Here is a 25,190-nt window from a genome sequence, read left to right on the forward strand (position 1 = left end):
CTTCCCAGACCAGGGCTCGAACCCATGTCCCCTGCATTGGCAGGTGGATTCTTAACCACTGCGCCACTGGGGAAGCCCCTGACGTTAAGCTTTTGATTGCCGAGGCAGTTGTTTCAAGGACATCCATCTGGAATAAACACATTGCCAGCTTCACAGCTGGACAAAGAGCCAGCGCCCCACTCTGGAGTTCCCTGTTTTTAGAAAGCTCTGGTAGACCAGATAACTGACTGGCCACTTGCCTTTCCTTTCCCCTGCTTTAATTCCAGCTCTTATGTTTCAAACTCACCAAGGGTGAACCTACGAAATCTAGGCACCCCACCCTTGACCTCAATAAAAGCAGACCCTGGGGTCCTCTCCCCTACCCCCTGCCCCTGTGTGGCCCTGGGAGGGCCAGGTACCCTCCAGGACCAGTGAATAATACATTTATTTTTCAAAGTTCCCTGACGGCTATTGCTGAGGTGTCTTGCAGTCATAATAAGAACCACAAGGGCTGGTCCAGCCACAACATTGGCTCTGGTTGCGGAAATGTCTACGGGGGTCTCGCCTCAAATAGTACAGGTCCAGGCTGTGCCTCAGGCATTCAGCCCATAGCATCACATCAATAGGATGAGACCAGCTCAAAACAACTTGCTAACATTTATTTAAACTGGAGCTGAAAGAACATGACATTCTTCAAACTTGCAAGAGCCATGCCTTCATCGTGCACAGAAATGAGTTTCTCATCCCTCAATGTGGCTCCCGTTCCAGGAGCTTCTTGGTTAAAGGGTCTGGAAAATGAAGGGCTCCAGCCAGGAGGGTCTTGTGAGCGTGCTTCTGGGAGCATTTGGGGGAAGCAATTTTTTAACGGTTTGTTTGAGGGAGGGGAGGAGCGGGACTAAAATGGACATGCATCTTGCTTTGCAAATGGATAAGGAACCCTCCCTGCTTGGGTTCCCAGGGAGGTCATAGGAAAGGGAAGAATGGTGACTTCTTTGGAAATGAACCACAAAATGGAGAGGGATACTTGAACCTGTGACTCACCGAGTAATGGCTTTCTTCTCCGAGAAGATCTGCAGGCAGAAATCGACTGCCTGATGGGGCTCAGAAGTGCTGGGAATCACAATGTACTCCCCAGGGGGCAGCAAGAACCGGTCAGAGACTTCTCTCAGGTTGATGAACGTCTTGCTTCTGGCCTGGGAGGCGTGGTGTCTGAAGAAGTCTTTGTTCAAGTGTCCGTCTTGGCCGGGGCACTGCAGTGAGGAGTAAGGGGGTGGTTTCTCTAGGGAGAGCTGTTGGTCCTGGTTGTTTGGACACAGTGTGGGGACAGGTCATTGAATCTCAGGCATGAAGCCAAGGAGGAACTGAGCCTAGAACTCAGATGGTGATTCTGAGGAGAAGAATGGCCCCCACCCACCTGGTAAATGGCATAACCGATGGTCAGCGTGCTGGCACCAAACCTCTTGAGTTTTCTTCGATCTTTCTGAATCAGGGCTACAAGGAAAGTACATTTCTCCTGCCCCTCATCTTTCTCAGTCAGGGACGATTTTATTTGTGGATTGGTCCAAAAGGTATCTGCCATTTGAAAGAGGAAGATTATTTTCCCTTCCTTAAAAAAAAAACAAACAAGAACAACAAAAAACACAAAGGAGGGACTTCCCTGGTGGTCCAGTGGTTAAGCATCTGCCTTCCAATGCAGGGGACTCGGGTTCGATCCCTGGTCGGGGAGCTAAGATCCCACATGCCGCAGAGCAGCTAAGCCCGTGTGCTGCAACTACTGAGCCCACGCTCCACAACTAGAGAGAAGCCCACGCGTCACAACTAAGACCTGACGCAACCAAATAAATAAATGTAGAAAAAAACCCCACAAAGGACACATACACATACACACACATGCACCCCTACCACATCCTCCCAAACCTGAGAAAACAGTTCTTCCCTTTCTGTCCCGACCTCCTCTTGCCCTCCTTTCTGTAATCTCCTGTGAGAACACAGTGTCCCCTCTTCCATTTCCACCCTCCTTCCAACCGCTTCCCACACAGCTTTTTAAAGACATTCTTCTGGGGCTAGTCGGCTACAGTGTGCACCATCTTATTTTTCCACTTGGCGTTTAAAGGAGAGTGCAGTGCCCTTGTGGTCGTCCCCCAGCATCCGCTTAGTGGTTGCACAATTTGAGCAGGATGGACCTCACCCCCAGCTCCAAGGGTGAGCGCTGAGTAATCTGTGCTAGTCCCTCTTGCCACGGAGAATTGGAACAAAGCCCATCAGCCGTAGCATTCACCAGGCAATCTCAGCAGCTCCCAATTAGAGGGGCGTTGAGGCCTTTTGTGGAATGACCATTAGGAGCTCTTGCCGTGCGTATGAGTGAGAGGCCAGGATACTGCTGGCTGCCCTCCTGTGACTATAAAGAAAACCAGACAGAGGAAGAAGTCAACAGAGGGAAGAGGGCAGGACAGAGGATCGCAAACAAACGGGCTGATAGAACCAGGCCTGATGCCCTCCGTCTCCTCTGAACTTTCCAATTACGGAGGACGATACATCCTTTTTATTATTATTATATTTATTTATTTTATTTTATTTATTTATAGCTTTATTATATATAAAGCTGTGCTTTCTATTACTTATAACAGAAAATAACTTAAGTGGTAAAACATGGGCGTTTCCCTGAGCAATTCTTATCTAACTTCCTGTTCAGTCTTTGTAGCCCTCTTTTCCTGGTCAGCCCTGAAATCCTGCTGTCGACCTCTACTCTTTCCCGAGGGTCCTGGCCCTGACCCACCAATGTCCAGCAAGTGGACTGGACACCTGGGAAAGATAGAGAGTGACAGGCGGGCTACCCACCCAGGAAGCTGCAGCAGACGCCAGCTGTGGCGCCCCACACCCAGCTTCCCTGAGGGACCGCCACCTCCCACTTGGGGACAGCGTCCCCCTCCAGGGCGTCAGGAGTGAGGTTGCAGGCCTCTACTTTATCAAAGTGGGCCTGGAAGTCTCTGAATGCCATCCTGCAACCAAGGGGAGATGCAGCACGTGGCGGGTGACGGTTATGACGTGGTCTATCCGTTCGTTCACTCACCTAACAAACAGCTACAAGGGCCGGCTGCTTCCTCAAGGAGCAGGGAGACCTCAGGTGTGAGAAGATGGAAAATGCACACCAAAAAGTAGAGGAGAAAAAAGTTTAAACGGGCAAAAATACAGGTTGATTATATGTAAGTGCTGCAAGGAAGTTAGACTAGGGTGAGACTGCGGGCCTGGGGCTACTTTAAACAGGGAGGCCTCTCTGATCAGGTGTGGAGGCCTGAGGCATGGGGGACGGGAAAGGTGGCTCTCTGTGAGCTCCAGGCAGGTAGGGAGCAAGGTCCTGACACAGATACCTTCCTCATGTGCTCACGGAACACCAGGAAGGCCAATGAGGTGGCCCACGGTGTCAGCAAATGATAAGATCCAAAGATAACGGTGGGTCAGGTTGGTCACCATAAGGCTTTTGACTCAGACAAGATGGAGAGCCCCTGGAAGGTGTTACATGGAGGAGGGATGGGACCCGGGGCTGCTGTGTTGAGAACAGACTTCAGGGGCACAGATGTCACCAGCTAGGAAGTTAGTGCCATCGTCCAGGGAAGAGATGAGGGTGATCGGTCCAGGCTGGGAGGGAGGTGGTGAGCGGGGATCAGATTTGAGACACATTCTGAAGGTAGATCTTACAGGACCTGCTGATGGACTGGATGTGGGGAAGGGGAGAAGGAGAGGAATCAAGGTTTTGGTTTGAGCAACTGGAAGGAGAGAAATGGGGGGGTGTTGAAGCAAGTTTGGGAGATGTTAACCGAGCTGTCGATTAGACGTTCAAGGGGAGATTTAGTGGGCAGGTGAGTATGCGGGTCTGGAATTCCGGGGAAAGGAACTGGGTGTTATCAGTGTGAAGACAGTCTTTAAACTCCTGAGACAGGATGAGATGCCCTAAATACGGGGAGCAGATAGCGAGGAGGGGGTCCATGGACTGAGCCCTGGAGCCCTTCAATGCTAACAGTTTAGGGGGCTGGGGAGGGACCGGGACGGGACACTGAGAAGGAGCCCAGGTAGAACCTGGGATCCAGGGAGCACCGTAGCAACTATGTCAAATGCTGCTGACGGATCAAGTCAATCAGATTCAGCAAAGTGAGAGTCCGGGGTGTCCTTGGCAAGGGCAGGTTCAGCGGATGGTGGAACATATGCCACAGTTGAGGGTCGTCAGGATAGGGAGGGTGGAGAGGAACTGGTGAGTTTTGTGTAGCAAAGAGGAGAGAAAAGGCTTGGTGGTTTCAGTGGGTCAGGAGAAACTTTTTTCCTTTGAAGTAGGCGAAATGATAGCACTGTACTGCGAATGAAAATGATTTAGTGACAGAGAGGAGTTCATAAATGAGAGAGGGGAAAGTTTTGGGAGTATGTCCTGGGAGGGGGGGGAGGTGAAAGATAAAAGTGGAAAGAGATTGGAAAGGCTTTCATGTCAAGGTTCCCAGAGGAAAGGCTCCAGATTCAGAGTGCTGACAGTTTTAATGCCATGCACTGCCCAGGCCAGTTTCAGCCCCAGGTGTCGGGCGCAGCTCCTTTTGGAAGGGCAGTCGTGGTGCAGGGCTGGACCGTGGGCCGTGCACAGGGCACTCCCTTTGCTGGGTCTCTCCCTGTGGGTTTCCTCATTTCCTCTGCCCTGTTTCTCCTTCCTTCTGGGCCTGACTTTCCTTCCACTAGCTTGACTTCAGGTAGCCTCTCAAACTCTGTTCCCACCTCCTGCTCATATTTGGCAATTCGTGGGAGAGTCCGAATTCCAGACCTCACCTTTCTTCTGGTTTGCTCTTTTCATGTAACTCATCAACCCTGTACAGTACTCAAAATTCAAGGTCAATGTGTGTCTAATGTCCAATTCAACAGCTTGTCAATCTCTCAAACACCCTGTATGTTTTCCACAAACTTCTTCTACTTATGAACTCATGGTTCCTGAGACAGATGGCTAGCAGGGCACCAAGCTCATTCACCAGGCGGGGCCTTCCAGCTAGCGGAGGGTGAAAACGGTGGTGTGTCTTAATTCTGGGTCAAGGCTTTTAGGAATTGGGGATATCTTCTCCAAAGGTTTTTTTTTTTTTTCCTCTTCTGCTGGCTTCCTGCAGGTGACTGTGTCACTCCAGGGGATGGTAGAGCCACACGAAGGATGGAGCTTGAGTCCCTAATCGCTGCATGGAGAGAGCCGCCCACAGAATAGGAATGTCTTCCTGGACGGTTACAATGAGTGAGAAATACACTTGATTGCGTTTGAGTCTATACATTTTGAGTCTATTTGTTATGGCAGCTGGTGTTATCTGGAGTCACTGGTGCCTGGAAGTGTGGAACCACCGTAACGGAATCTAAAATACATGAGGCCAGCTTAGCATTTGGGCCGGAGGACGCAAGGGAACACTGGAGCTGGAAAATAGATATCCATGTTATTAAGGGCAAAAACACTTGCCACAGTTGTTGTCTGTAAAATATGTAAATATACTGAAGCCAGAACAGATGCCCACTGACACTGCGCTCGAGGGGAAAAGAAGGGAAGAAACTGGAATATTAATTACTGTGTGCTAGCTTTTGCATGTTGTATTTAATAAAGTGTTATAAAAAAAAGAGATGAGTTCAGGCTAGAATGGACTGATTTGAGCACGTGAAAGGGAAGAGAGCTAGAATTCCAGAAATTGTGGCCTTGGGACTTCTCTGGTGGTCCAGTGGCTAAAAATCCGCCTTCCATTTTTTTCAGGCAAATATTGATTCTGCTGAAGACCACTAGGTGTCCTCTATTGGTTGTATTACTTCAGAGTTCTATATTCTGAAACACCAAAACTGTCTTCTTTGAAATTATTCATTTATACTCTCTTAGAATCACCTAATTGCTTGGCTATCTATGTCTAGATAAACTAGACGACAATGAATATTCATTTATGTAAAGATTATTTCTCTTTATCTATACTTTCTCCTCAGGTTAAAGAAAGAGTTTGTTAAGTTCATTCTCTAAAAAATCATTTTTATTCCAAGAGAATTGTTTTCAATATTATACTGTGTGTTTTTTTAAGATGGTATTTTAACAGACACCCTGAAGTTCTAATGTACGGTGTAATGAGTTCTATTTGGACAGGCAGTATTATTAAGTCAAGACAATTAAAAAGAGATTGACAAAGTATGTGTGGGTGTATGTGTGTGTGCGTGTGTGTGTGTGTGCGTGTGTGTGGGTGTATGTGTGTGTGTGTGTGTGTGTGTGTGCGTGCGTGTGTGTGTGTGTGTGTGCGTGCGTGTGTGCGTGCGTGTGTGTGTGCGTGTGTGCGCGCGTGTGTGTGTGCGTGTGTGTGTGTGTGTGCGTGTGTGTGTGTGTGCGTGTGTGCGTGTGTGTGTGTGTGTGTGCGCGCGCGTGTGTGTGTGTGGGTGTATGTGTGTGTGTGTGCGTGCGTGTGTGCGTGCGTGTGTGTGTGTGTGTGTGCGCGCGTGTGTGTGGGTGTATGTGTGTGTGTGTGTGTGTGTGTGCGTGGGTGTGTGTGCGTGTGTGTGTGTGCGTGTGTGTGTGTGCGTGCGTGTGTGTGTGTGTGTGCGTGTGTGTGTGTGTGCGTGTGTGTGTGTGCGTGTGTGTGTGTGCGTGTGTGTGTGTGTGTGTGCGTGTGTGTGTGTGCGTGTGTGTGTGGGTGTATGTGTGTGTGTGTGCGTGTGTGTGTGTGCGTGTGTGTGTGTGCGTGTGCGTGTGTGTGTGCGTGTGTGTGTGCGTGTGTGTGTGTGTGCGTGTGTGTGTGTGCGTGTGTGTGTGTGTGTGTGTGCGTGTGTGTGTGTGTGTGCGTGTGTGTTAGGGGTAAGATATATAATTTTATGAATGCTTTTTGGTTAGTGCATTGCAGCTGATCTATATAATCCTGATGCTTTTGACATGGAGATGTCAGTTTAACGCTAAAATATAAGATCAAATTTGAAAAAAAAAAAAAAAAGAATCCGCCTTCCAACGCAGGGGAAGCGGGTTTGATCCCTGGCTGGGGAACTACGATTCCACGTGCCACGGGGCAACTAAGCCCATGTGCCACAGAAGAGCCCGCGTGCCACAACGAAAGATCCCTCATGCTGCAATTAAGACCCGACGCAGCCAAAAATAAAAAGATTTAAAAAGTATGTATTTCTTAAAAAAAAAAAAAAAAAGAATTTGTGGTCTTGCAGGGCTGGATGCACCAACTCTTTCTGGACCCGACGGGAAGAAATAAGATTGAAAAAAGCCTCCAGAGATGAAGGCCCATTAAAGTTTTCAGTTAAACAGAGATTCAGCCCTGTGGAAAGTCCAGGTTAGGAATGTTTCCTTCCCACTTAGGTCTGTATTTTTAGATGCTCTCAGGTAGAAGCTTTCAAGGGTCCCTGTGACCAAGCTGGGCACGGCGGGAGTGTACCTGTGAACGTCAGGGCTGCTTGTCTTCGAATTCACGTGCAAGCGGGGATGATGGAGTGCTCAGAGGAAGGAGGTTGGGCCGGAGACCAGAGGCTCAGCCCCATGTTTTCTGGATCGCACTAACTCCCCTGGGCCTCTTAAACCTGTAGATACGGTGAGTCTCCCAAACGTGACATTACATTCTCTGCCAACCTGGGTTTTGAGACAAATGGATTTGATTTACCAATAAAATAAAAGATAATAGAAGAGAAAAAGCAGCGTTTCTTACACCTAAGGGCACTGAGACACGCTCCACACCTGTGATGGAGTTAATACGGAAAGGAAAGCAGAGACAAGCACCGTACCAGAACTCCCCATCGTCCAGAGCAGCGTGACACAGGCGCTTTTGCTCGGCTGGGCCAACGGAATGCCGCTCAGAAGAACCAGGGGTGAACAAAGCCAGCGTTAGGTACAAGGTCACGGACAGCAATGGGAACGACACTGGCCTTGGGGTGGGACCTGCCCCTCCCTAGGAACCAGGGTCCACGTTATGTGGGGAATTGATCCTGATCGGGGCCCTGGAAATGTGCCGGGGGGTGGAGAGGCTGGTGGGAAAGTACATCTCCAAGCGCAGCTGATGCAAAAAGGCCCTCAGGACCACTGGACCCTCCTCCACAGAAGAGTCTCCTGGGGCCGTCACAGGGAGTTGAACATGAACAGGGCAGCAGAAGGGGCCCAACGAGAAGCCACAGCGGGCTGAGATGTGGGGCCTGGGACACTCCTTCTACCTCTCCCCTTGGTCTACAAGCTGACGCTTTGAAGAGTGGTGATGATACCTCACGTTCACCCGTGCTTGACGTTAAACATACCAAGTAGCTTCTTTTTTAAAAATAATTAATTAATTAATTAATTAATTTATGGCTGTGTTGGGTCTTCGTTTCTGTGTGAGGGCTTTCTCTAGTTGTGGCGAGCGGGGGCCACTCTTCATCGCGGTGCGCGGGCCTCTCACTATCGCGGCCTCTCCCATTGCGGAGCACAGGCTCCAGACGCGCAGGCTCAGTAATTGCGGCTCACGGGCCTAGTCGCTCCGCGGCATGTGGGATCTTCCCAGACCAGGGCTCGAACCCGTGTCCCCTGCATTGGCAGGCAGATTCTCAACCACTGCGCCACCAGGGAAGCCCCCAAGTAGCTTCTTTACAGGACCGCGCTAGGAGGCCAGGTGAGCTTCTGCCAGGTAGACGAGCCCGCCTATGGGCAAGAAGGCTCAGGTGCACAGCGCCCATTGTCCTGCAGACTCAGGAGTTCCACCTCCAGGTCCACGGAGTTTCTGTGACCCCCATGACCACCTCTAAATAGTTCAAACTGAGTCACCCCCACTGCGGTGCTGTAAGTGGTGTGTCTACCTCACCTACACCCTGTAGACCTTGTCTTGGATGGGGGCGGGGAGGACTCAGGTAGAACAACTCTCCAGTCCGGGGAAGAGCAGTACCCAGGGCCAATATCTTTTAAGTGGCCCTCCCCAGACACCTCGTGGGCCTGGGGGAGTATGCAGCCCTTTCAGCCCTGTTCTCACAGCAGGCAGGGTCAGGGTCAGGGTCAGGGATCGGCTTGTGGACCAGCCCCCCATCACCCCGAGGCCGAGTGGGAGAGAAGGCAAGCTTGTGTCCAGCCTCGAGCCAGGGAAAATGCACGTCCTTTATTTCTCCCTCTGCGTGTTTCCCAGGAGGGGGAAAAAGGGTTCGGCCCTTTTACGCACCGCGTTCCCTGAACCGAGAGACTCAAAATCTATTCACCGTAGGAAGCAGTCTCATTAATGTGGGTTTATCTCTTTCTCTCCATTTCCAACTGGAGAGGGAGGCTGATCTCTTCCCTCCTTTGATGGGTCTGAGGAGGCAGAAGCCCAGCGGACGGCAGGGATGGTGGCACAAGCCCAGCGATGGGGCTGACAGGCAGGCCGGGGGTCTGCTTAATGAAGCCCCCAGCACACCGACGGGCGGGGGGCGGGGGGTGCCTCTGCGGGAGCCAAGGACAAACACCGCTCAGTTTTACTGAAGCTCTAGACTCGCTACCGGGCTCCCTGGAGCCCCCCAAGCCGTGGGTGGGCAGGAGTGGGGACGGGTTAGGGGGCCCTGGCTGAGCCAGAACAGCCCCCCATCCCAGTCACCTAGGCTGTTTCCTGGGGAACGAGGAGGGGACACATACAAGACAGGCAGCCCTTTCTTTATCATCGGGGGCCGTATAAACAGCCCAGGTGGCTGCTCTGTGATGGGTGAATTTCCTGCTCCACTTCCTCTGTGTCACTGGGGGCCACCGGGCCTCTGGCCAATGGTCAGTGACCACGGGAGAGAACACTTTAGCGACCTGCTTGGCAATGTTTCAGGGATTCTCACACCTGAAGTACTCATTGCCACCCCACCTGCACCCAACACACACACACACACACACACAGACACACACAGACACACACACACACAGACACACACACACAGGAGCTCTTCATCACTGGGATGAAGCCTTCACCATATCATGGGATATAAAGTTCCCATGGGAGGTAATACAGTCACTGACATAATACAATCATGTGAAAGGTAAAGGGCACCGTGAGTCTTCAAGTTTGAGGGCATGGAGGGCCCGAGGGCAGAAGTAAGGTCCAGAAGCGGGAGAGGACCCTCCCTGAACAGGAGCCAGGAGAGAACTGTAGTCATGCTGCTCCCTCATTACACGTGCACAAGCCAGCCCTGGCCTCGTGCCCCGTGAGCTGGAGGAAGGTGGGGATCGGTCAGAAGGATGGGGCGGGGACTGACCTGTCGCTCCAGGACCCGGTCCACTCAACTTGGCCCCAAGGGTTTCTGGACTCTGATGAGCTCTATTTTCTGGCCTCGGAAGTTTACCTAAAAGGGAAAAACGTCAGAGAAATGTGAGAATGCTAAATCCATCTGTGAGCTCCAGGGTGGGTTCGCTCCGGCTGAGGCTGGCTTTTCTGAAAGCCTGTTGACACCCTAAGGACATGTCAAAACTCATCAGTTGTTAACTAGCTCTCAAAATTTCCTAATTCCTATTGAACGCGATGTTATATTAATCACCCCAGAATGGTGATGTCGCATCTGGGAAACAAAGTGGAGTTGTAATTAACAAGAAGTGAGTCCACAGGAATCTTCAAACGAGTGAGTTTTCTCTTTAGACTGGAACCCCCCAGAGGCAGAGACCAAGTCTTATTTATCGTGTATCTTCAGCATCCGGCAGTCAGTGGGTCTAACACTGAGTTTTCTTCATCCTTATCATCTGACTCCCAGATGATCAGAATATAAGCCCATGCTGGGAGTTGAAACAACCGCAATAAACAAAAACCCACTTCAAAGTCTTCTAAATCCGATCTTCTCCCCCTTTCAGGTGTCACATGAGGGTCTCTGCTGCCACACTGAGAGCCCTTGAGCCAGTACAGAAAGAGGACTCAGCCCTCAGGCTCTGCCCAGAGCAGGAAAGAGCACCAATGCATAGAGAGGTTCTGGGGGAGGAAGGGTGAGAGTAAAAGACTTCGATTCATCAATGATCCAGGAATTTCAGTTCTCAGAACGCTTATCCTCATACCTTTGGCATCAATGTTCTCTTTTTACGTGCAAAATCATTTAAGTTAAGTATGACCTCTCCAGAGTCCAAGTTCGCTATGAAAGAGGTTCATTCATTGAAATGGGTGGGGAGGTGAATTCCTTACAGGTGGAGAGGAAGCAAACGCAATTGAACAGAGTGTCATACGATGGGAAGGTTTCTGCCATCACTGGGAATAACATTTAGAAGATCTGACGTCAGGAATCACAGGCCTGCTCAAGTGAGTGGCAGGAAGGCGTGTGTGGACAGGGAGGGGGACGGAGAAAGCCAACTCTCCAAAGAGTCCAGCTGCACCTCCCGCTTGGGCACGCTGCTCACGCCGCCCGCTGGGGGGGCAGGGACAGGTTCCCGCTGCACCCCGTGTGCTCCCCACTCATTTGGAGCATGGCAGCCAATGGAGGAGACCGGAGGCGGCCGGGTCCCCTACCGACTGGGTTTGAGATTCACCCAAGGGGGGCCACGGAGGGAAACCCTTTGGACTTCACTGAACTTGACCCTGCAAGGGCGCCGCCCTCTGCTTCTCATCTCACTTTCTCCCCTCCTCTTTCCCATGCACTCCTCCAAACAAAGCACTCGCCGGAAGTCACAGTGGTGCCATGTAGGGGTCTGGGTGCACCCCCTCACCGCCCCGGGGATTAGTTCCAGCCTGAACTACAGCTGCAGAGAATAGGACTTGTGATGGTTAATTTTATGCGTCAACTTGACTGGGCCATGACGTGCCTAGATGTTTGGTTATGCATTATTCTGGGTGTGTCTGTGAGGGTGTTTCTGGATGAGATGTGCTTCTGAACTGGTAGACTGAGTACAGCAGATGGCCTTCCCCATTGTGCGTGGGCCCCATCTCATCAGCTGAAGGTCCAAAAAGAACAAAAAGGCAAAGGAAGGGAGAATTTGCCCTCTCTGCCTGACTGCTGAGCTGGGGCTTTGGTCCTTTTCTGCTCTTGGGCTGGGACTTACTGGTTCTCCTCGTTCTTAGGCTCTTGGGTTTGGACTGGACCTACACCACTGGCTCCAGCTTGTGGATAGCAGGGCTTTTCAGCCTCTATAACCAGGTGAGCAATTCTGACTACTAAGTCTCTTCATATACAGATTTAGCCTATGGGTGCTGTTTCTCTGGGGAACCCTGACTGTGACAGGACTGATGTAGAATCAGGGAAGAAAAGAACAGAAAAAACAAAGACCAGGGTCTCGCAGCTGCTGACCAAGTTTATACTGTGCCGGCCTCACAGGTCTCTCTCTCTCTCTCTCCTGTTTGCTGTTTTGAATTCCAGCCTTTCTTCTTTGGATGAGACATCCTCTGTCATGTCTGAAAGTGCAGTTTAAACTGCAATGCGCTATATAGGTTTACGAAGTCTGTCCCCATACCCTGTCAACAGGGGTCCCTGTCGCCTACCTGGTCAATGCCCGTCACTGTGTAGGCATGACCCCTAATGAGACCAAAAGGTGTCCGGGCTTCAGATTCTGCAGCATTTCTGATCTAAAACAGGAAAGGAGCAGTATCTACGTCAAACCTTCCCCAGCCAGCCAGACACAGCTCCGTGTCTGGCTCAGTCCCTCCTGCCCCCTCAGGTGAGGGCCCTGTGAGTGGGCATATAAAATGGGTACACGGGAACCCCCCTAAGTGGTTAGCAGTGACATACAGCAATTCCCAGTCTCTTCCCAGGGTGGAGGTCCCTCATTCTCTGCTTGGACTTCACCGAAGAGTTTACATTCTTGCCCCCAAACAGAAAAACTTGACCTTTCCCACCATGTAGCAATAGCAAGGAACAGACACCAAAGAGGCAGTAAGAAGCATAAAACCGTATGACATGCAATTCTATGTCACAAACTTGAAAAAGTAGAGGAAATTTACTAGCAAAGGATAAATTCCCCAGCTTAATCCAAGAGGAAATAGAAAAGTTGAATAGGTTTCAAAAAATAGATGAGGTAAAATTACATGCGTGTGTTTGTATGCATAAAGAAATTAGAAAAAATGCTGTTCTGTTTCTATCCACGGGTATATTTTTTCATGATCCATGAAGTGAAAGAGACAAGTTTCAGGAAAGTGTATAGTAAGATTGCATTCAGGAAACACCACCCACGAGTCTGTGCGTATACGCGCGTGCCTGTTGCACGAGCGAGGACAGAGGCGTGACGGGCACCCAACAGGCGTCCCGGCGTGGACGGGGGAGGGAGACAGAGTTTTGCCCTGCCCATCATCTCAGGATTCTTCCACCTGATACAGCAAGGGCGTCTTACCTCTGCAACTCGAAAACCATTAAACACAAACGTTTGTTTTAATTAAAATAAATAAGCATTGCCTCCGCCCCCCTGCAAGGTATGCCTCTTCCGTGGGCAGCTCGGCATCTGAGCCTAGAACAGCGCCTGGGATGCGGCCAGCCAGCGACTTACGTCAATGGAGCAGCCCACCAGAGAGCCCCTCTTCAAGGCCTTGTCTAGAATCTCATAGAAGTTCCCGGGAGCCTCCTTGGTTGTGAAGGTCTCTGCCACGCCCCCGGTGAAGTCCTCCACGGCCTCGATGGCGCTGCCCCCCTTCAGAGCCTCGTAGCTCCCGTTCAGCCTGTGAGGGCGGCAAGAAAGCCTGGCAACGGCTGCAGGGAACAAGGACCACCACCAGGTGGCGCCCCTCAGCCAGAGTTTTTCTACCATTTCTAACCAAGGACCACCTCCCGGGGCTCGCCCAGGCTGGGGATGTGGAAGAACGTGGGAAGCAAGGATGGGGTTTACTTGGAGCTCTGAGGAAACCAGAGATGCTGAGAACTCTGTGAGAGAGGCAGTGGGTGTGGTGGTAAGGAGACAGTCAGGGACCTGGGACCCTTGGCTGGGACCTGGGACCCTTGGCTGCTGGGCTACCGTGCTGGCACCTGGACACACCTCTCCTTGAGCAACAAAATACAAAGAAACTGTATGGGGCTAAAAATAACCACGTGCATGCACAGTTGAGACAAATTCTGGACAAACGAGACCAAGAGAAATACCCAACTGCCACTTTTGAAGAGCCGCGAGCAAAAGCAGGGTACTGCACACGCCCCCTGCACGCGACACCACCTAAGGGGTGGGCAAAACACCTAAGCCACCCCTCCGGCCCGATCCCTGGACGCACCCCTACCCTCACCCCGTATAAGGAACAAGCTCGCCGCCCCATCCCCCCAGGGAAAAGCAAGCAAGGGGGCATGTTGCTTGTTCTCGCTCCCCCCCTGCTGCAGCAGGGGCCCCCCTAAAGCCTTGCCTGACTTTCCTGTCTGGCCTCTGATCAATTTCTATTGATTAAGGAGGCCAAGAACCCTGGTCCCCGACAGACTGCAGGTCCAAGAGCCAGTTCCCCCACTTACAAGCTGAGGGATGCTGGACCAACTCACTCAGCGCTTCAGTTTCCTAATTTTCGAAATGGGGTTGCACTCTTCCTCCTAGGGCTGCTCTGAGGTTTAAATGAGCCTCCTTCTCTCGCCTCACGTGGAATGGGGCCTGAGCATGAAGCTGTTAATTGTATGAGACCAAGAGGGAGATGGAGGCGTTTCTCTTGCTTTCTGGACCCATGTAGTCCCAGCCACTTTTCTCTCTTCATTTCTTTGATTAATACGGTTGTACATTAACATCTTACATCGGTGTGGTGCATTTGTTACAGTGACTGAACCAGTACGTCACTGTTACTAAAGTTCATACCATATTCACACTTCCTTAGTTTTCACCTAACGCGCTTTTTCTGTTGGAAGATCCCATGCGGGATCCCACATCATCACACTTAGTCAAGTCACCTTAGGCTCCTCTGGCCCGTGACAGTTGCTCAGGCTGTCCTTGTTTTTGATGACCTGGGCAGTTTTGAGGCACTGCCGGTGTTCTGTAGAATGTTCCTCAGTTGGGATCTGTCTACTGGTTTTCTCATGCGTAGACTGGGGTGACAGGTTTGGGGGAAGAAGACCACTGGGGTGAAGTACCGTTCTCATCACGTCGTTTCGAGCATACCTCGTGTCTTCGTGACTTGTCACTGTTGATGTCGCCTTGATCACGGGCTGAGGTCTCCTGTCTGTCATGTTTCTCCTCTGTGAACTTACTCTCCCCCCACCCCCCATTACTGTCCTCTTCGGAAGGACTTAGGAGTGGGGGTCATGCTTCACCTTCTTGAGGGCAGAGAGTCTACATAAGTTCCCCAGAATTCTTCTATGTGGCAGATTTGTCTCTTCTCCCGCATTTATTTATTCAATAATTTATTTACATCAGTATGGACTCACGAATATTAATTTTATACGTTGATTTATAATCCAATACCATTTTACTTATTTTGTTGCTCTAATTGTTCCAGCTTTGGCTACTTTCGGCTCCTTCAGTTGGCTCCTGTGTCCCTTTGACATAACTCCATCAGTGTGTGTGTGTGTGTGTGTGTGTGTGTGTGTACGTTTAAAGCATACACACACACATTCACTTCCTGACACTGCAAGATACTCTAGGCTCATCTTCTGTATTTCTTGCCCCAGTTCTACAATCAGCCTTATCTCCAAGGAGCCCTGGTTCCTTTGATTGGAGAATGGTGTTAGAAACCAAGACCTGAGAAGCAGGAGTGCTTGTTGCTATGGGATTGTCGTTGCTTCTAGGCCCTCTCAGCCGATAAACAAGGAAATAATACCTGTGTACTAACCCATGAGTGACACATATACTCATCAATGTGTAACCATCTCTATTCGACTAAACCTGAGTTCATACTGATGTCCCCAACTCTGACCCACTACCACTTATATCATTCTAGCCTCCTCCACCAGGCTTCTTTGTAACCTCTCACTCCAACAATGAGAAACCTGGCTTCCACCATCTGCCACCCATTTACTTAATTGTTCAATCAGTAGATATGTATAATCGTATCAGAATTGTTGTCCTGTACCCCATGAGAAACAACTTTACCAGCTAGTGTACAGTGCTTGTGTACAATCTCTCTGTCATTCTTTCTTTTTTTTTTTGCCACGTGGCATGTGGGATCTTAGTTCCCCGACCAGGGATGGAACCCTCGCCCCCTGTATTAGGAAGCACAGAGTCTTAACTACTGGACCACCAGGGAAGTCCCAATCTCTCTGGCTTTCAATCTCACAGACTGCACTCATTTCCAGAGTTACTTAGGTCAGCGCCTTTCTCACCTACACCTTCAATGAGTTTGTTTCATAGATTTGTAATACTATTAGATTGTTTTGTCACAGGCTGCTTTTCATACTGGGATTCCTTTATCCTCCTAGATGATTTTTAAGTTCATATATACTAAGATTCACTCTGTGCTGTAAAGTTCTGTGGGTCTGATAAATGCATGGTGTCATATATTCACCATTACAGTATCATACAGAATAGTTTCATTGCCCTAAAAAAACCTCTGTGCTCTACATATTCATCTTTCCTTCCCTCCTTCCTTCCCCCCAAAGCCCCAACAACCACTGATCTTTTTTTTTAAATGTTTGAAACACTCCTTTATTCCAGTTATTCTTCTTATTGCCTTGTTCCAACTACAAGTAAGCTTTCCTCTAGCCAGATTCTCCTTTTATTTTTTTAACATCTTTATTGGAGTATAATTGCTTTACAATGGTGTGTTAGTTTCTGCTGTATAACAAAGTGAATAAGCTATATGCATACGTATATCCCCATATCCCCTCCCTCTTGCATCTCCCTCCCATCCTCCCTATCCCACCCCTCTAGGTGGTCACAAAGCATCGAGCTGATCTCCCTGTGCTATGCGGCTGCTTCCCACTAGCTATCTATTTTACATTTGATAGTGTATATATGTCCATGCCACTCTGTCACTTTGTCCCAGCTTACCCTTCCCCCTCCCCATGTCCTCAAATCCATTCTCTACATCTGCGTCTTTATTCCTGTCCTGCCCCTAGGTTCATCACAACCTTTTTTCTTTTTTTAAATTCCATATATATGTGTTAGCATACAGTATTTGTTTTTCTCTTTCTGACTTACTTCACTCTGTATGACAGACTCTAGGTCCATCCACCTCACTATAAATAACTCAGTTTCGTTTCTTTTTATGGCTGAGTAATATTCCATTGTATATATGTGCCACATCTTCTTTATCCATTCATCTGTCAATAGACACTTAGGTTGCTTCCACGTCCTGGCTATTGTAAATAGAGCTGCAATGGACATTGTGGTACATGACTCTTATTGAATTATGGTTTTCTCAGGGTATATGCCCAGTAGTGGGATTGCTGGGTCGTATGGTAGTTCTACTTTTAGTTTATTGAGGAACCTCCATACTGTTCTCCATAGCGGCTGTATCAATTTACATTCCCACCAACAGTGCAAGAGGGTTCCCTTTCTCTACACTCTCTCCAGCATTTGTTGTTTGTAGATTTTTTGATGATGGCCATTCTGACCGGTATGAGGTCAGTGCAGTTATTTTCACAATGTTGATTCTTCCAATCCAAGAACATGGTATATCTCTCCATCTGTCTGAATCATCTTTCAGTTCTTTCATCAGTGTCTTACAGTTTTCTGCATACAGGTCTTTTGTCTCCTTAGATAGGTTTATTCCTAGGTATTTTATTCTTTTTGTTGCAGTGGTAAATGGGAGTGTTTCCTTAATTTCTCTTTCAGATTTTTCATCATTAGTGTATAGGAATGCAAGAGGTTTCTGTGCATTACTTTGTATCCTGCTACTTTACCAGATTCATTGATTAGCTCTAGTAGTTTTCTGGTAACATCTTTAGGATTCTCTATGCATAGTATCATGTCATCTGCAAACAATGACAGTTTTACTTCTTCTTTTGCAATTTGGATTCCTTTTATTTCTTTTTCTTCTCTGATTGCTGTGGCTAAAATTTCCAAAACTATGTTGAATAATAACAGTGAGAGTGGGCAACCTTGTCTTGTTCCTGATCTTAGTGGAAATGGTTTCAGTTTTTCACCATTGAGAACGATGTTGGCTGTGGGTTTGTCATATATGGCCTTTATTATGTTGAGGTAGGTTCCCTCTATGCCTACTTTCTGTAGGGTTTTTACCATAAATGGGTGCTGAATTTTGTGGAAAGCTTTTTCTGCATCTATTGAGATGATCATATGGTTTTTATTCCTTAATTTGTTAATATGGTGTATCGCATTGATTGATTTGCATATATTGAAGAATCCTTGCATTCCTGGGATAAACCCCACTTGATCATGGTGTATGATCCTTTTAATGTGCTGTTGGATTCTGTTTGCTAGTATTTTGTTGAGGATTTTTGCATCTATGACAATCAGTGATATTGGCCTGTAGTTTTCTTTTTGTGTGACATTTTGTCTGGTTTTGGTATCATGGTGATGGTAGACTGATAGAATGAGTTTGGGAGTGTTCCTCCCTCTGCTATATTTTGGAAGAGTTTGAGAAGGATAGGTGATAGCTCTTCTCTAAATGTGTGATAGAATTCGCCTGTGAAGCCATCCGGTCCTGGGCTTTTGTTTGTTGGAAGTTGTTTCATCACAGTTTCAATTTCAGTGCTTGTGATTGGTCAGTTTCTATTACCACTGATCTTTGTACCATCTCCATAGGTTTGCCTTTTCAAGAATGTCATATTGTTGGAATTATCTAGTATGCAGCCTTTTCAGATTGGCTTCTTTCATTTAGCAATATGCTTTTAACATTCATCCATATCTTTTCATGCTTGACAGCTCATTTTTTTAAATCACTGAAGAATATTCCATTGCCTGAATGTACCACAGTTTGTTTATCCATTCGTCTTGAAGCACATCTAGTTTGCTTCCAGTTTCTGGATCTCACTTAGCAAAGAGTATGATTGCTGGATCTTTTGGTAAGATGATGTTTAGTTTTGTAAGAAACTGCCAAATTGTCTTCCGAAATGGCTGACCTTGCATCCTCACCAGCAATGCATGAGAGTTCCTCTTACTCCACAGCCCTGTCAGCAGTTGGTATTGTAGGTACATAGTGATATTTCATCGTTGTCTTAATTTGCAATTTCCTAATGACAAATGATGTTGAGCATCTTTCCATATGCTTAGTTGCATCTGTACATCTATTTTGGTGAGGTGTCCTCCCAACCGCTTTTGGCCTCTTTTAATGACAAAGAAAACCAAAGATCTTCTTTTTAGGAAACCTATTCTTTACTCTCCTTTCTGAGGCAGAGGGCTTACTCTTCATATCCCATTGAGTGCCAGTGGCTGGAGTTCCTGGCCCAAGCCTTTTGCACAGCTGCAGGGAGAGGATTGCCCTGTGCTGGGCTCACCGAGAATAAAGCTGCCCCCTGCCCAGCTGGCCTTGGAGAGGATCCCCCCAGCCAGGCGCCTGGATGGGAGGACTCAATGAGAGCCAATACTAGGTTCCCCGCTGTGCCTGTAAGCAGTGCCCCTTTGCCCACCTCAAGCCTGTCTGGTGGCACTGAGGGTGTTTGCACAGACCTGGGTGGGGCTGGGGTGAGGCGGCCACCTCTGGTTCTTCTTTGATGGCTTTAATCCTGTCCTGATGACTTCAAGGATTGACCTAACTCCAGTTTGCCTTCACATTTTTTTGCCACTTGTAAGCCTGACCTGGAGGTAGAAGCACGACCATCCTTCCTGGTTCCTGTTTCTGAGAACAGGATTCCCCTTGGCTTGAAGATCTAGGCCCAAAAGGGACTCCTGGGGTAGCTCTGCTGTCATCTGAGCACAGAAGTCAGGCTGCTGTGGCCTGTCACTGACAAGCTGGTGGCTGGAAGTCGAGCGTGCCGGAGGGAACCGAGGCCGTCAGCCAAGTGATTAAAAATGGTCATCTCGATTCTGCTTATGAGGTTCCTGGGCTAGTCAAGTCCATGGGGACAGAAAGTAGAAGGGTGGCTGCCAGGGGCAGGGGAGGGGGAATGGGGAGTTAGTGTGTTATGGATGCAGAGTTTCCATTTTGCAAAATGAAACAGTTCTGGAGCTGGCTGGTGGTGACGGCTGCACAGCGATGTGAATGTGTTTATGCCACTGAACTCTACACTAAAAAAGTTTAAAATGGTAAAATTTACCACAGTTTTTTAAAGAGTAAAAGAAGGAATATTCTGAAGGGGGAAAAAATAATGCCTTGATACCCACGTGGTTAATAATCCAGGTGTTTGAGCTACAACTGCTTGACGGGAAGTCTGGAGAACCAAGTTTCATCAACACACCCAGAATTTCCCTTTGCTTACCCTCTCTGCTCCTCCAAAGGCCAGATTTCTGAGCCAGGGAAAGAAAGGGGACACGTGTCACCACGATGGGCACACCTAGGCCATGACAGGAAGACTATTCTGGCTGCTCCTTTTCCACCACCAACCCTGACCGAGCCCCAGCTAGGTGGGCTCCGGTGAGCCACACCGGTACACCCAGACCCTCCGTCTCACTCTCTGAGGATGCTCCAGGCAAAGGCCTGGGTGTGGAGCCGGGGCTTCCTGGGCCTGGGCCTGCGGGCGAGCTGGGAGCACTCACTTAGCGTAGGCTTTCTCCAGCAAGGTCTCCAGAACTTGCTGCGGTCGGCGGAGTGCGGGAAGACCAAGTGGTCCCTGAAGGTGGGCAGCCGGTCATCGATCACCACGTCCAGCCACTGGCTGTGCTGCCAGAACTATAGCCGGGATGGAGGTGGAAACTGAGCGGGGAGGCCCTCGGGAGGCCCACCCCACCTGCAAGTGCTGACGGCTTTCCTCCCCTCAACTGGACCACGCTGCCCTGCGGTCGAGGAAGACCACTCCTGGGTTCCATGGGGGGTGCCACCTGGACCTGGAGCTGAGCTGGCCCACCAGTGACACGGGCTGAAGGCTCGGTGTCCCCATGAAAGTCTGGGGCAAGCAGGACGGGTCCTCCGTGGACCCCCCACGGCCCTGCATCAGCTCTTCTCTCACAGGGGTGGGCGGTGTAGGCTTGGTCTGCCCACAGCTGGGCCTCCACTCCTCCCTGCACGCAGTTTCACGTTCGGACCCAGGTGTTCCCTCCTCACCTGCAGCTGGAGCCTCTAAGACACAGAGGGAGGCTGTAGTGGGACAGGTGGACGCTTGTGCCAGGTGTGACACGTGAGGGGCGCGTGTGTGTGCACATATGTGCCTGCACGTGTGTTCTCTTTTTTTTTAGTTTTTATTTTCTATTGGAGTATAGCCGATTAACAATGTTATGATAGTTTCAAGTGCACAGCCAAGCGACTCAGCCATACATATACGTGTATCCATTCTCCCCCAGATCTCCTCCCATCCAGGCTGCCACGTAACATTGAGCCGAGTTCCCTGCTGCACGTGTGTTCTTACACTCTCACACGCATGTGCTTGTGTGTTCGTGCACTGTGTGCAAGTGCTTGCATGCCTCCGTGCGTGCACACGTGTGCGTGTTCCTTGTCATCCAGTTGGCCGAGAGACAGATCTAAGGGAAGGAGACAGAGACAGAGAGGGTCGGCCGTGGCCCCAGAGCCATTTGTTTGCAGTGCTGCTGGGCGTCTCGAGCACCCCCGGGCTCGGTGACTCGTAGTGGGCCGGCCCTCTCCTGGCACAGTTGTGTGCATTTAAGGAATATCCCCCCCTGGGCCCTGGTGAGCCCAGTGGGGGATATTCTGGGCTCCCCCTGGGGCTTCATCTTCCCAACCTGTGTCACCCCAGGCTTCCCTGGGGGCAGAGGCACTGTGGAGCAGTGCGCTTGCTGGCCGGGCTGGGCCTCGGGCTCCCTGGAGCAGGGGCCAGGGTTGGGGGCGCTCAGGGCCGGCTTTCCAAGGGAGCGCTGGCTCAGAGGGCACTGCCGGTGGCAGAGAGAGGGCCCCATCAGCCCGGGGGCCAGGACTGTGGGTGAGGACAGGAGAGGAGAGGGAGGAGGGGCTCACCTCCAGTGCCCCTCTCCCCACGGGGGAGATGACAGTATTGTCACCAGACATCAGCAGGTGACTGACAGGCACCCAGCAGGGCCAGGCCCTACCTGAGGAGAAGCAGCGAAAGGGCCGGAATCAGAACTCAGATTGCGGCTGCGGAGACGGAGACGGAAGGGCTGGGCTGGCCCAGAGGAGAAGGGGCGGTGCCGGGCCGAAGGGACAGGAGGAGGGTTGTGTCTGCACCTGCGCCTCCTTTGAAGGATCCCTTTTTGTTCTAGCAGAGCCTGCAATGTCATTTCTCCTTTTTCCAGGTAGTATGCGAAGGCCCAGGGCCACCAAGAAAACTGTGTGAGGTCCCCACTTAGTAAGCAGAGGGGCGTGTGTCAATAGCTGGTCCGAGCTGCTGCAGGTCTGGGGGCGGAGGAAGGAGCGGGTGAAAGGGGAGGTGAGAATACGCAGGGACCCCCAGGGCAGGCCCCCCCCCCCAGGGGATCCCGACAGGAGATGCCGCTGTGATACTCCCAGCTTTTATTTTTAAACTCACTCTTGTCTCCAAACCTATATTTCTTTAATAAGGAGACTCAGTTTGTGAGAAACAATCCAGTTCCCAGGAGGTATAGTCGTTTCAGACCATTTATGCTTAAAGCCCAAGAAATTCCAGATACTAAAACCCTTAACAAATGGGTCTCCAGATTTGCCAAAACAGCTCTTAGACTTTTCCTGCATATTCCCTGCAAGGGTTCACGACAGAACGCCTGCAAGGCTCTCCTAACGCTTCGGGGGTTATTCCTTGACGAAGTGCGGTTGGGTCTAGGGGCGCTTCCTTCCAGGGTTCCCACGCAGCTGGAGAGGCCCATGGCATCACACTGAGCCCCTAAGAGGTCAGTCCACTGGCCACGGTGCCCCCTTACCTGGAAGTGGAATATCCCTGCGTAACCCGGGCCGAAGCTTTGGTCCTGGGGGACGACTCTAGCCAGTGCTTTTTCATTAAGCGTAAGGGAGACCACAGCAGCTAACAGCCAGCAGTCGCCTGCAGAATGAAAGCCAGAAATCAGTTTTCGCCACCAATTCACAAGAAACAGGAAAACTCGAGGCCAGAAAGGGATGTGGGGCGTTCCAGGTGTGGCCACATCTTTTCTGCATTTAAAAGAGTGGACAGAATCAGAATAGCAGCAAATACCTCTGTCCTCCCTTCTGCTTCCCTTCCTGACTCTTCTCCTGCCCAGTTTGTAGTAAAGAACTGTCACTGTCTTGGCGATGTTACAGGATATGCTTGCTTGGATTTCAGACATACTTGCACATCGGTGCTGTGAAGTTCCAGAGCCATCCCTCTGGGGGCCGAGGCTGCAGACGGTAGCATCAGCAGGACTGGGTAACAGGTGCAGCATAGCTGTAGCCCAGGAGCACCTGCGGTCTTTGGGGGGTCTCAGAGATAGCGCCCTGCAGTGCCTGGGGAGGATGTTTCTGGGACCAAGGCCTCCCCCTAACCTAGACTCAGTTTAGTTATAGATAATGGTAGCTCTGTGGATATTTGCTTTCAATTATCTTGCATTTTCAAGATCTGTTGACTGATCTACTGATTTCCCCAACTACGTCTTCATGTTAACACACATGTAGAGGAAAACTCCAAAGCGAAATCAAACAAACATTAGACGATACTTGGTCCGTGTCGTGCCAGACTCCTGCGGCCTCCATCCGCCTGTCTAGAGAACAGAGCGAGCGCCCCCTCTGTGCCCAGCCGTGTTTCGATGCTGCCTATGAAACACGCGTGAGCAGAGGTCTAGAAGGATCCAGTTAAGTGGCAGGGCAGGACCTCCACGTTTATCCCCCATCTGTTTGTTTTCTGTAGATAACGCCACTGCCAGTGGAACTCGAGACCCCAGCACGCTCCGCTGGGCCTCCTGAGAGCACACGTTCCTGGGAAGCGCCGTGTGCGCTGGGCTCGGGCCTTGTCAAATGACCCCTCCTGGATGTCGTCCACAGGCAAGAGACTCACAGAGAGCCTCGTGTCAGGAAAGCTGCTTTGGAGGCCCTCCGCTTCTGGCTTTCCCTAGGGTGTCACCAGCGGGACGCCTACCACCGGTTCCTAACGCATTAGCTGGTTTTTGGCAGCCGGGGGCCTGGCTTTGGGGAGGTGCAGAGGGGAAGGGACAGAAGCTGGAGGCTCTCAGCACCCTTTGTTCTGCAGAGTTGGCCATGTACCCTCCAGGTGACTGTCCCTGCTCTCAGCTCTCGGTGGCCAGGGCGGGCCAGAGCTGGATGGAGTGAGCTCCTGCTGTAAGCTGACCTCCTCCACACTCTTCTCCAAGTTTTGCCTTTGCCAGGGTAGGGAATTGTGTGTCTTTTCCTGGTCTGAGAGTCCATTCAGTCGAATTGCTCTGAGCTTTTGAAGGGGGAGGTTCAGAAGCCAAAGTTAGTTACACAGTTGAAACAAAGGGAGAAACGAGATTGCTTTATCTCTGTTGGGTGGGTACCGATAGGTGGGATCATCCACATTAGCACCGCACCCAGGTCAGGAGACGGCACCCCTGCAGGTCAGTTTGTTGGACGGCTGGGTAGAAGGTTGCGCGCAGGGGGTGCTAACGGGTGGGGGGCGGGCAACGGTGCGGTCCTGTTCTGCTTCTTTTTTTGGGCTGCAGGGCCATTTGATGGTGACCCTTCATAAGGTACACGTATGCTATGAAAAGTATTGGATGTAACGGAAGTGTTACAAAATGATATTTGTAATCAACCGCCAACCAACCATACACGTTTACACCAATGTGACAAACCAAAACTGTGAAAAATAAAGGCGCCCGTTCCATGATTTTCTATTGAAGAGCAATGTAGGGGTGTAGGGGGAGGGCAGGCAGAGGAAGAGGCGGGTGGAGAAACGAGAGGGGAGATGTGGGAGCAGGGGCAGGGAGACCCTCCTAGGGGCTGCACCTCGGTAAATGAACGCCGATCTGAATGCAATCTTTCTGAGAGGTCAAAGTTACATCTAGAACATATAATTCCACCATCTAGCTCTCTGTGGTCTATCTATGATCCACCATCTCTGTCTTTCAGCTGTCATCCCTCGAGCTTTGTGGCTTCCACGTTCTGTGTGAGGGGAGCTTGGTCACTCAACATGGAGGTTCCAGCATGGACCACTTTAACCATTAGACCAAAGTGGTGGTAGCTCGGCTGTAAGTGAGTTTGCTCCACTGGTATGTTTTTTAGGTCTCTCTCTTTCTCTTTTTATTTTTTTTTTACATAGATAGAATAAAGGTAAACCCAGCCCAATTTTGGACTAAATCCTGAAATGTAGGGCCCAGTTTAACTGGCTTGGGGACACTCTCAAGTCAATAGCAGGAAGGAGATTGGATTGCTTTGGTGGTGAGCGGGACTTCCCCAAAGTATGAGCCCCTGAGAGACAGGGTGGCATCATGGTTAAGAGCCAGTTAGGACCCTGACTCTGCCTGGCCATCACTCCGGTGACTTTGGATAAGT

At 50.2% G+C, this 25,190-nt stretch overlaps 1 protein-coding gene across 1 annotated transcript in view; it reads right to left on the reverse strand.

The window, feature by feature from the left end:
- The window catches only part of CAPN9 (calpain 9), a gene marked incomplete at its 5' end in the record, with an annotated part of 54,342 nt that overhangs the window by 17,366 nt on the left and 11,786 nt on the right, over positions 1-25,190 (reverse strand). Inside the window, 10 exon segments of the mRNA XM_082339688.1 lie at positions 1,021-1,229; positions 1,394-1,551; positions 2,818-2,978; positions 10,168-10,214; positions 10,216-10,254; positions 12,363-12,446; positions 13,361-13,529; positions 20,366-20,391; positions 20,397-20,498; positions 22,631-22,749. Of these exon segments, the coding sequence (XP_082195814.1) occupies positions 1,021-1,229; positions 1,394-1,551; positions 2,818-2,978; positions 10,168-10,214; positions 10,216-10,254; positions 12,363-12,446; positions 13,361-13,529; positions 20,366-20,391; positions 20,397-20,498; positions 22,631-22,749 (1,114 nt within the window).

Source organism: Balaenoptera borealis (assembly GCF_965194805.1).
Source record: "Balaenoptera borealis genome assembly, chromosome: 10".
In the NCBI taxonomy this organism is placed as follows: Eukaryota; Metazoa; Chordata; class Mammalia; order Artiodactyla; family Balaenopteridae; genus Balaenoptera; species Balaenoptera borealis.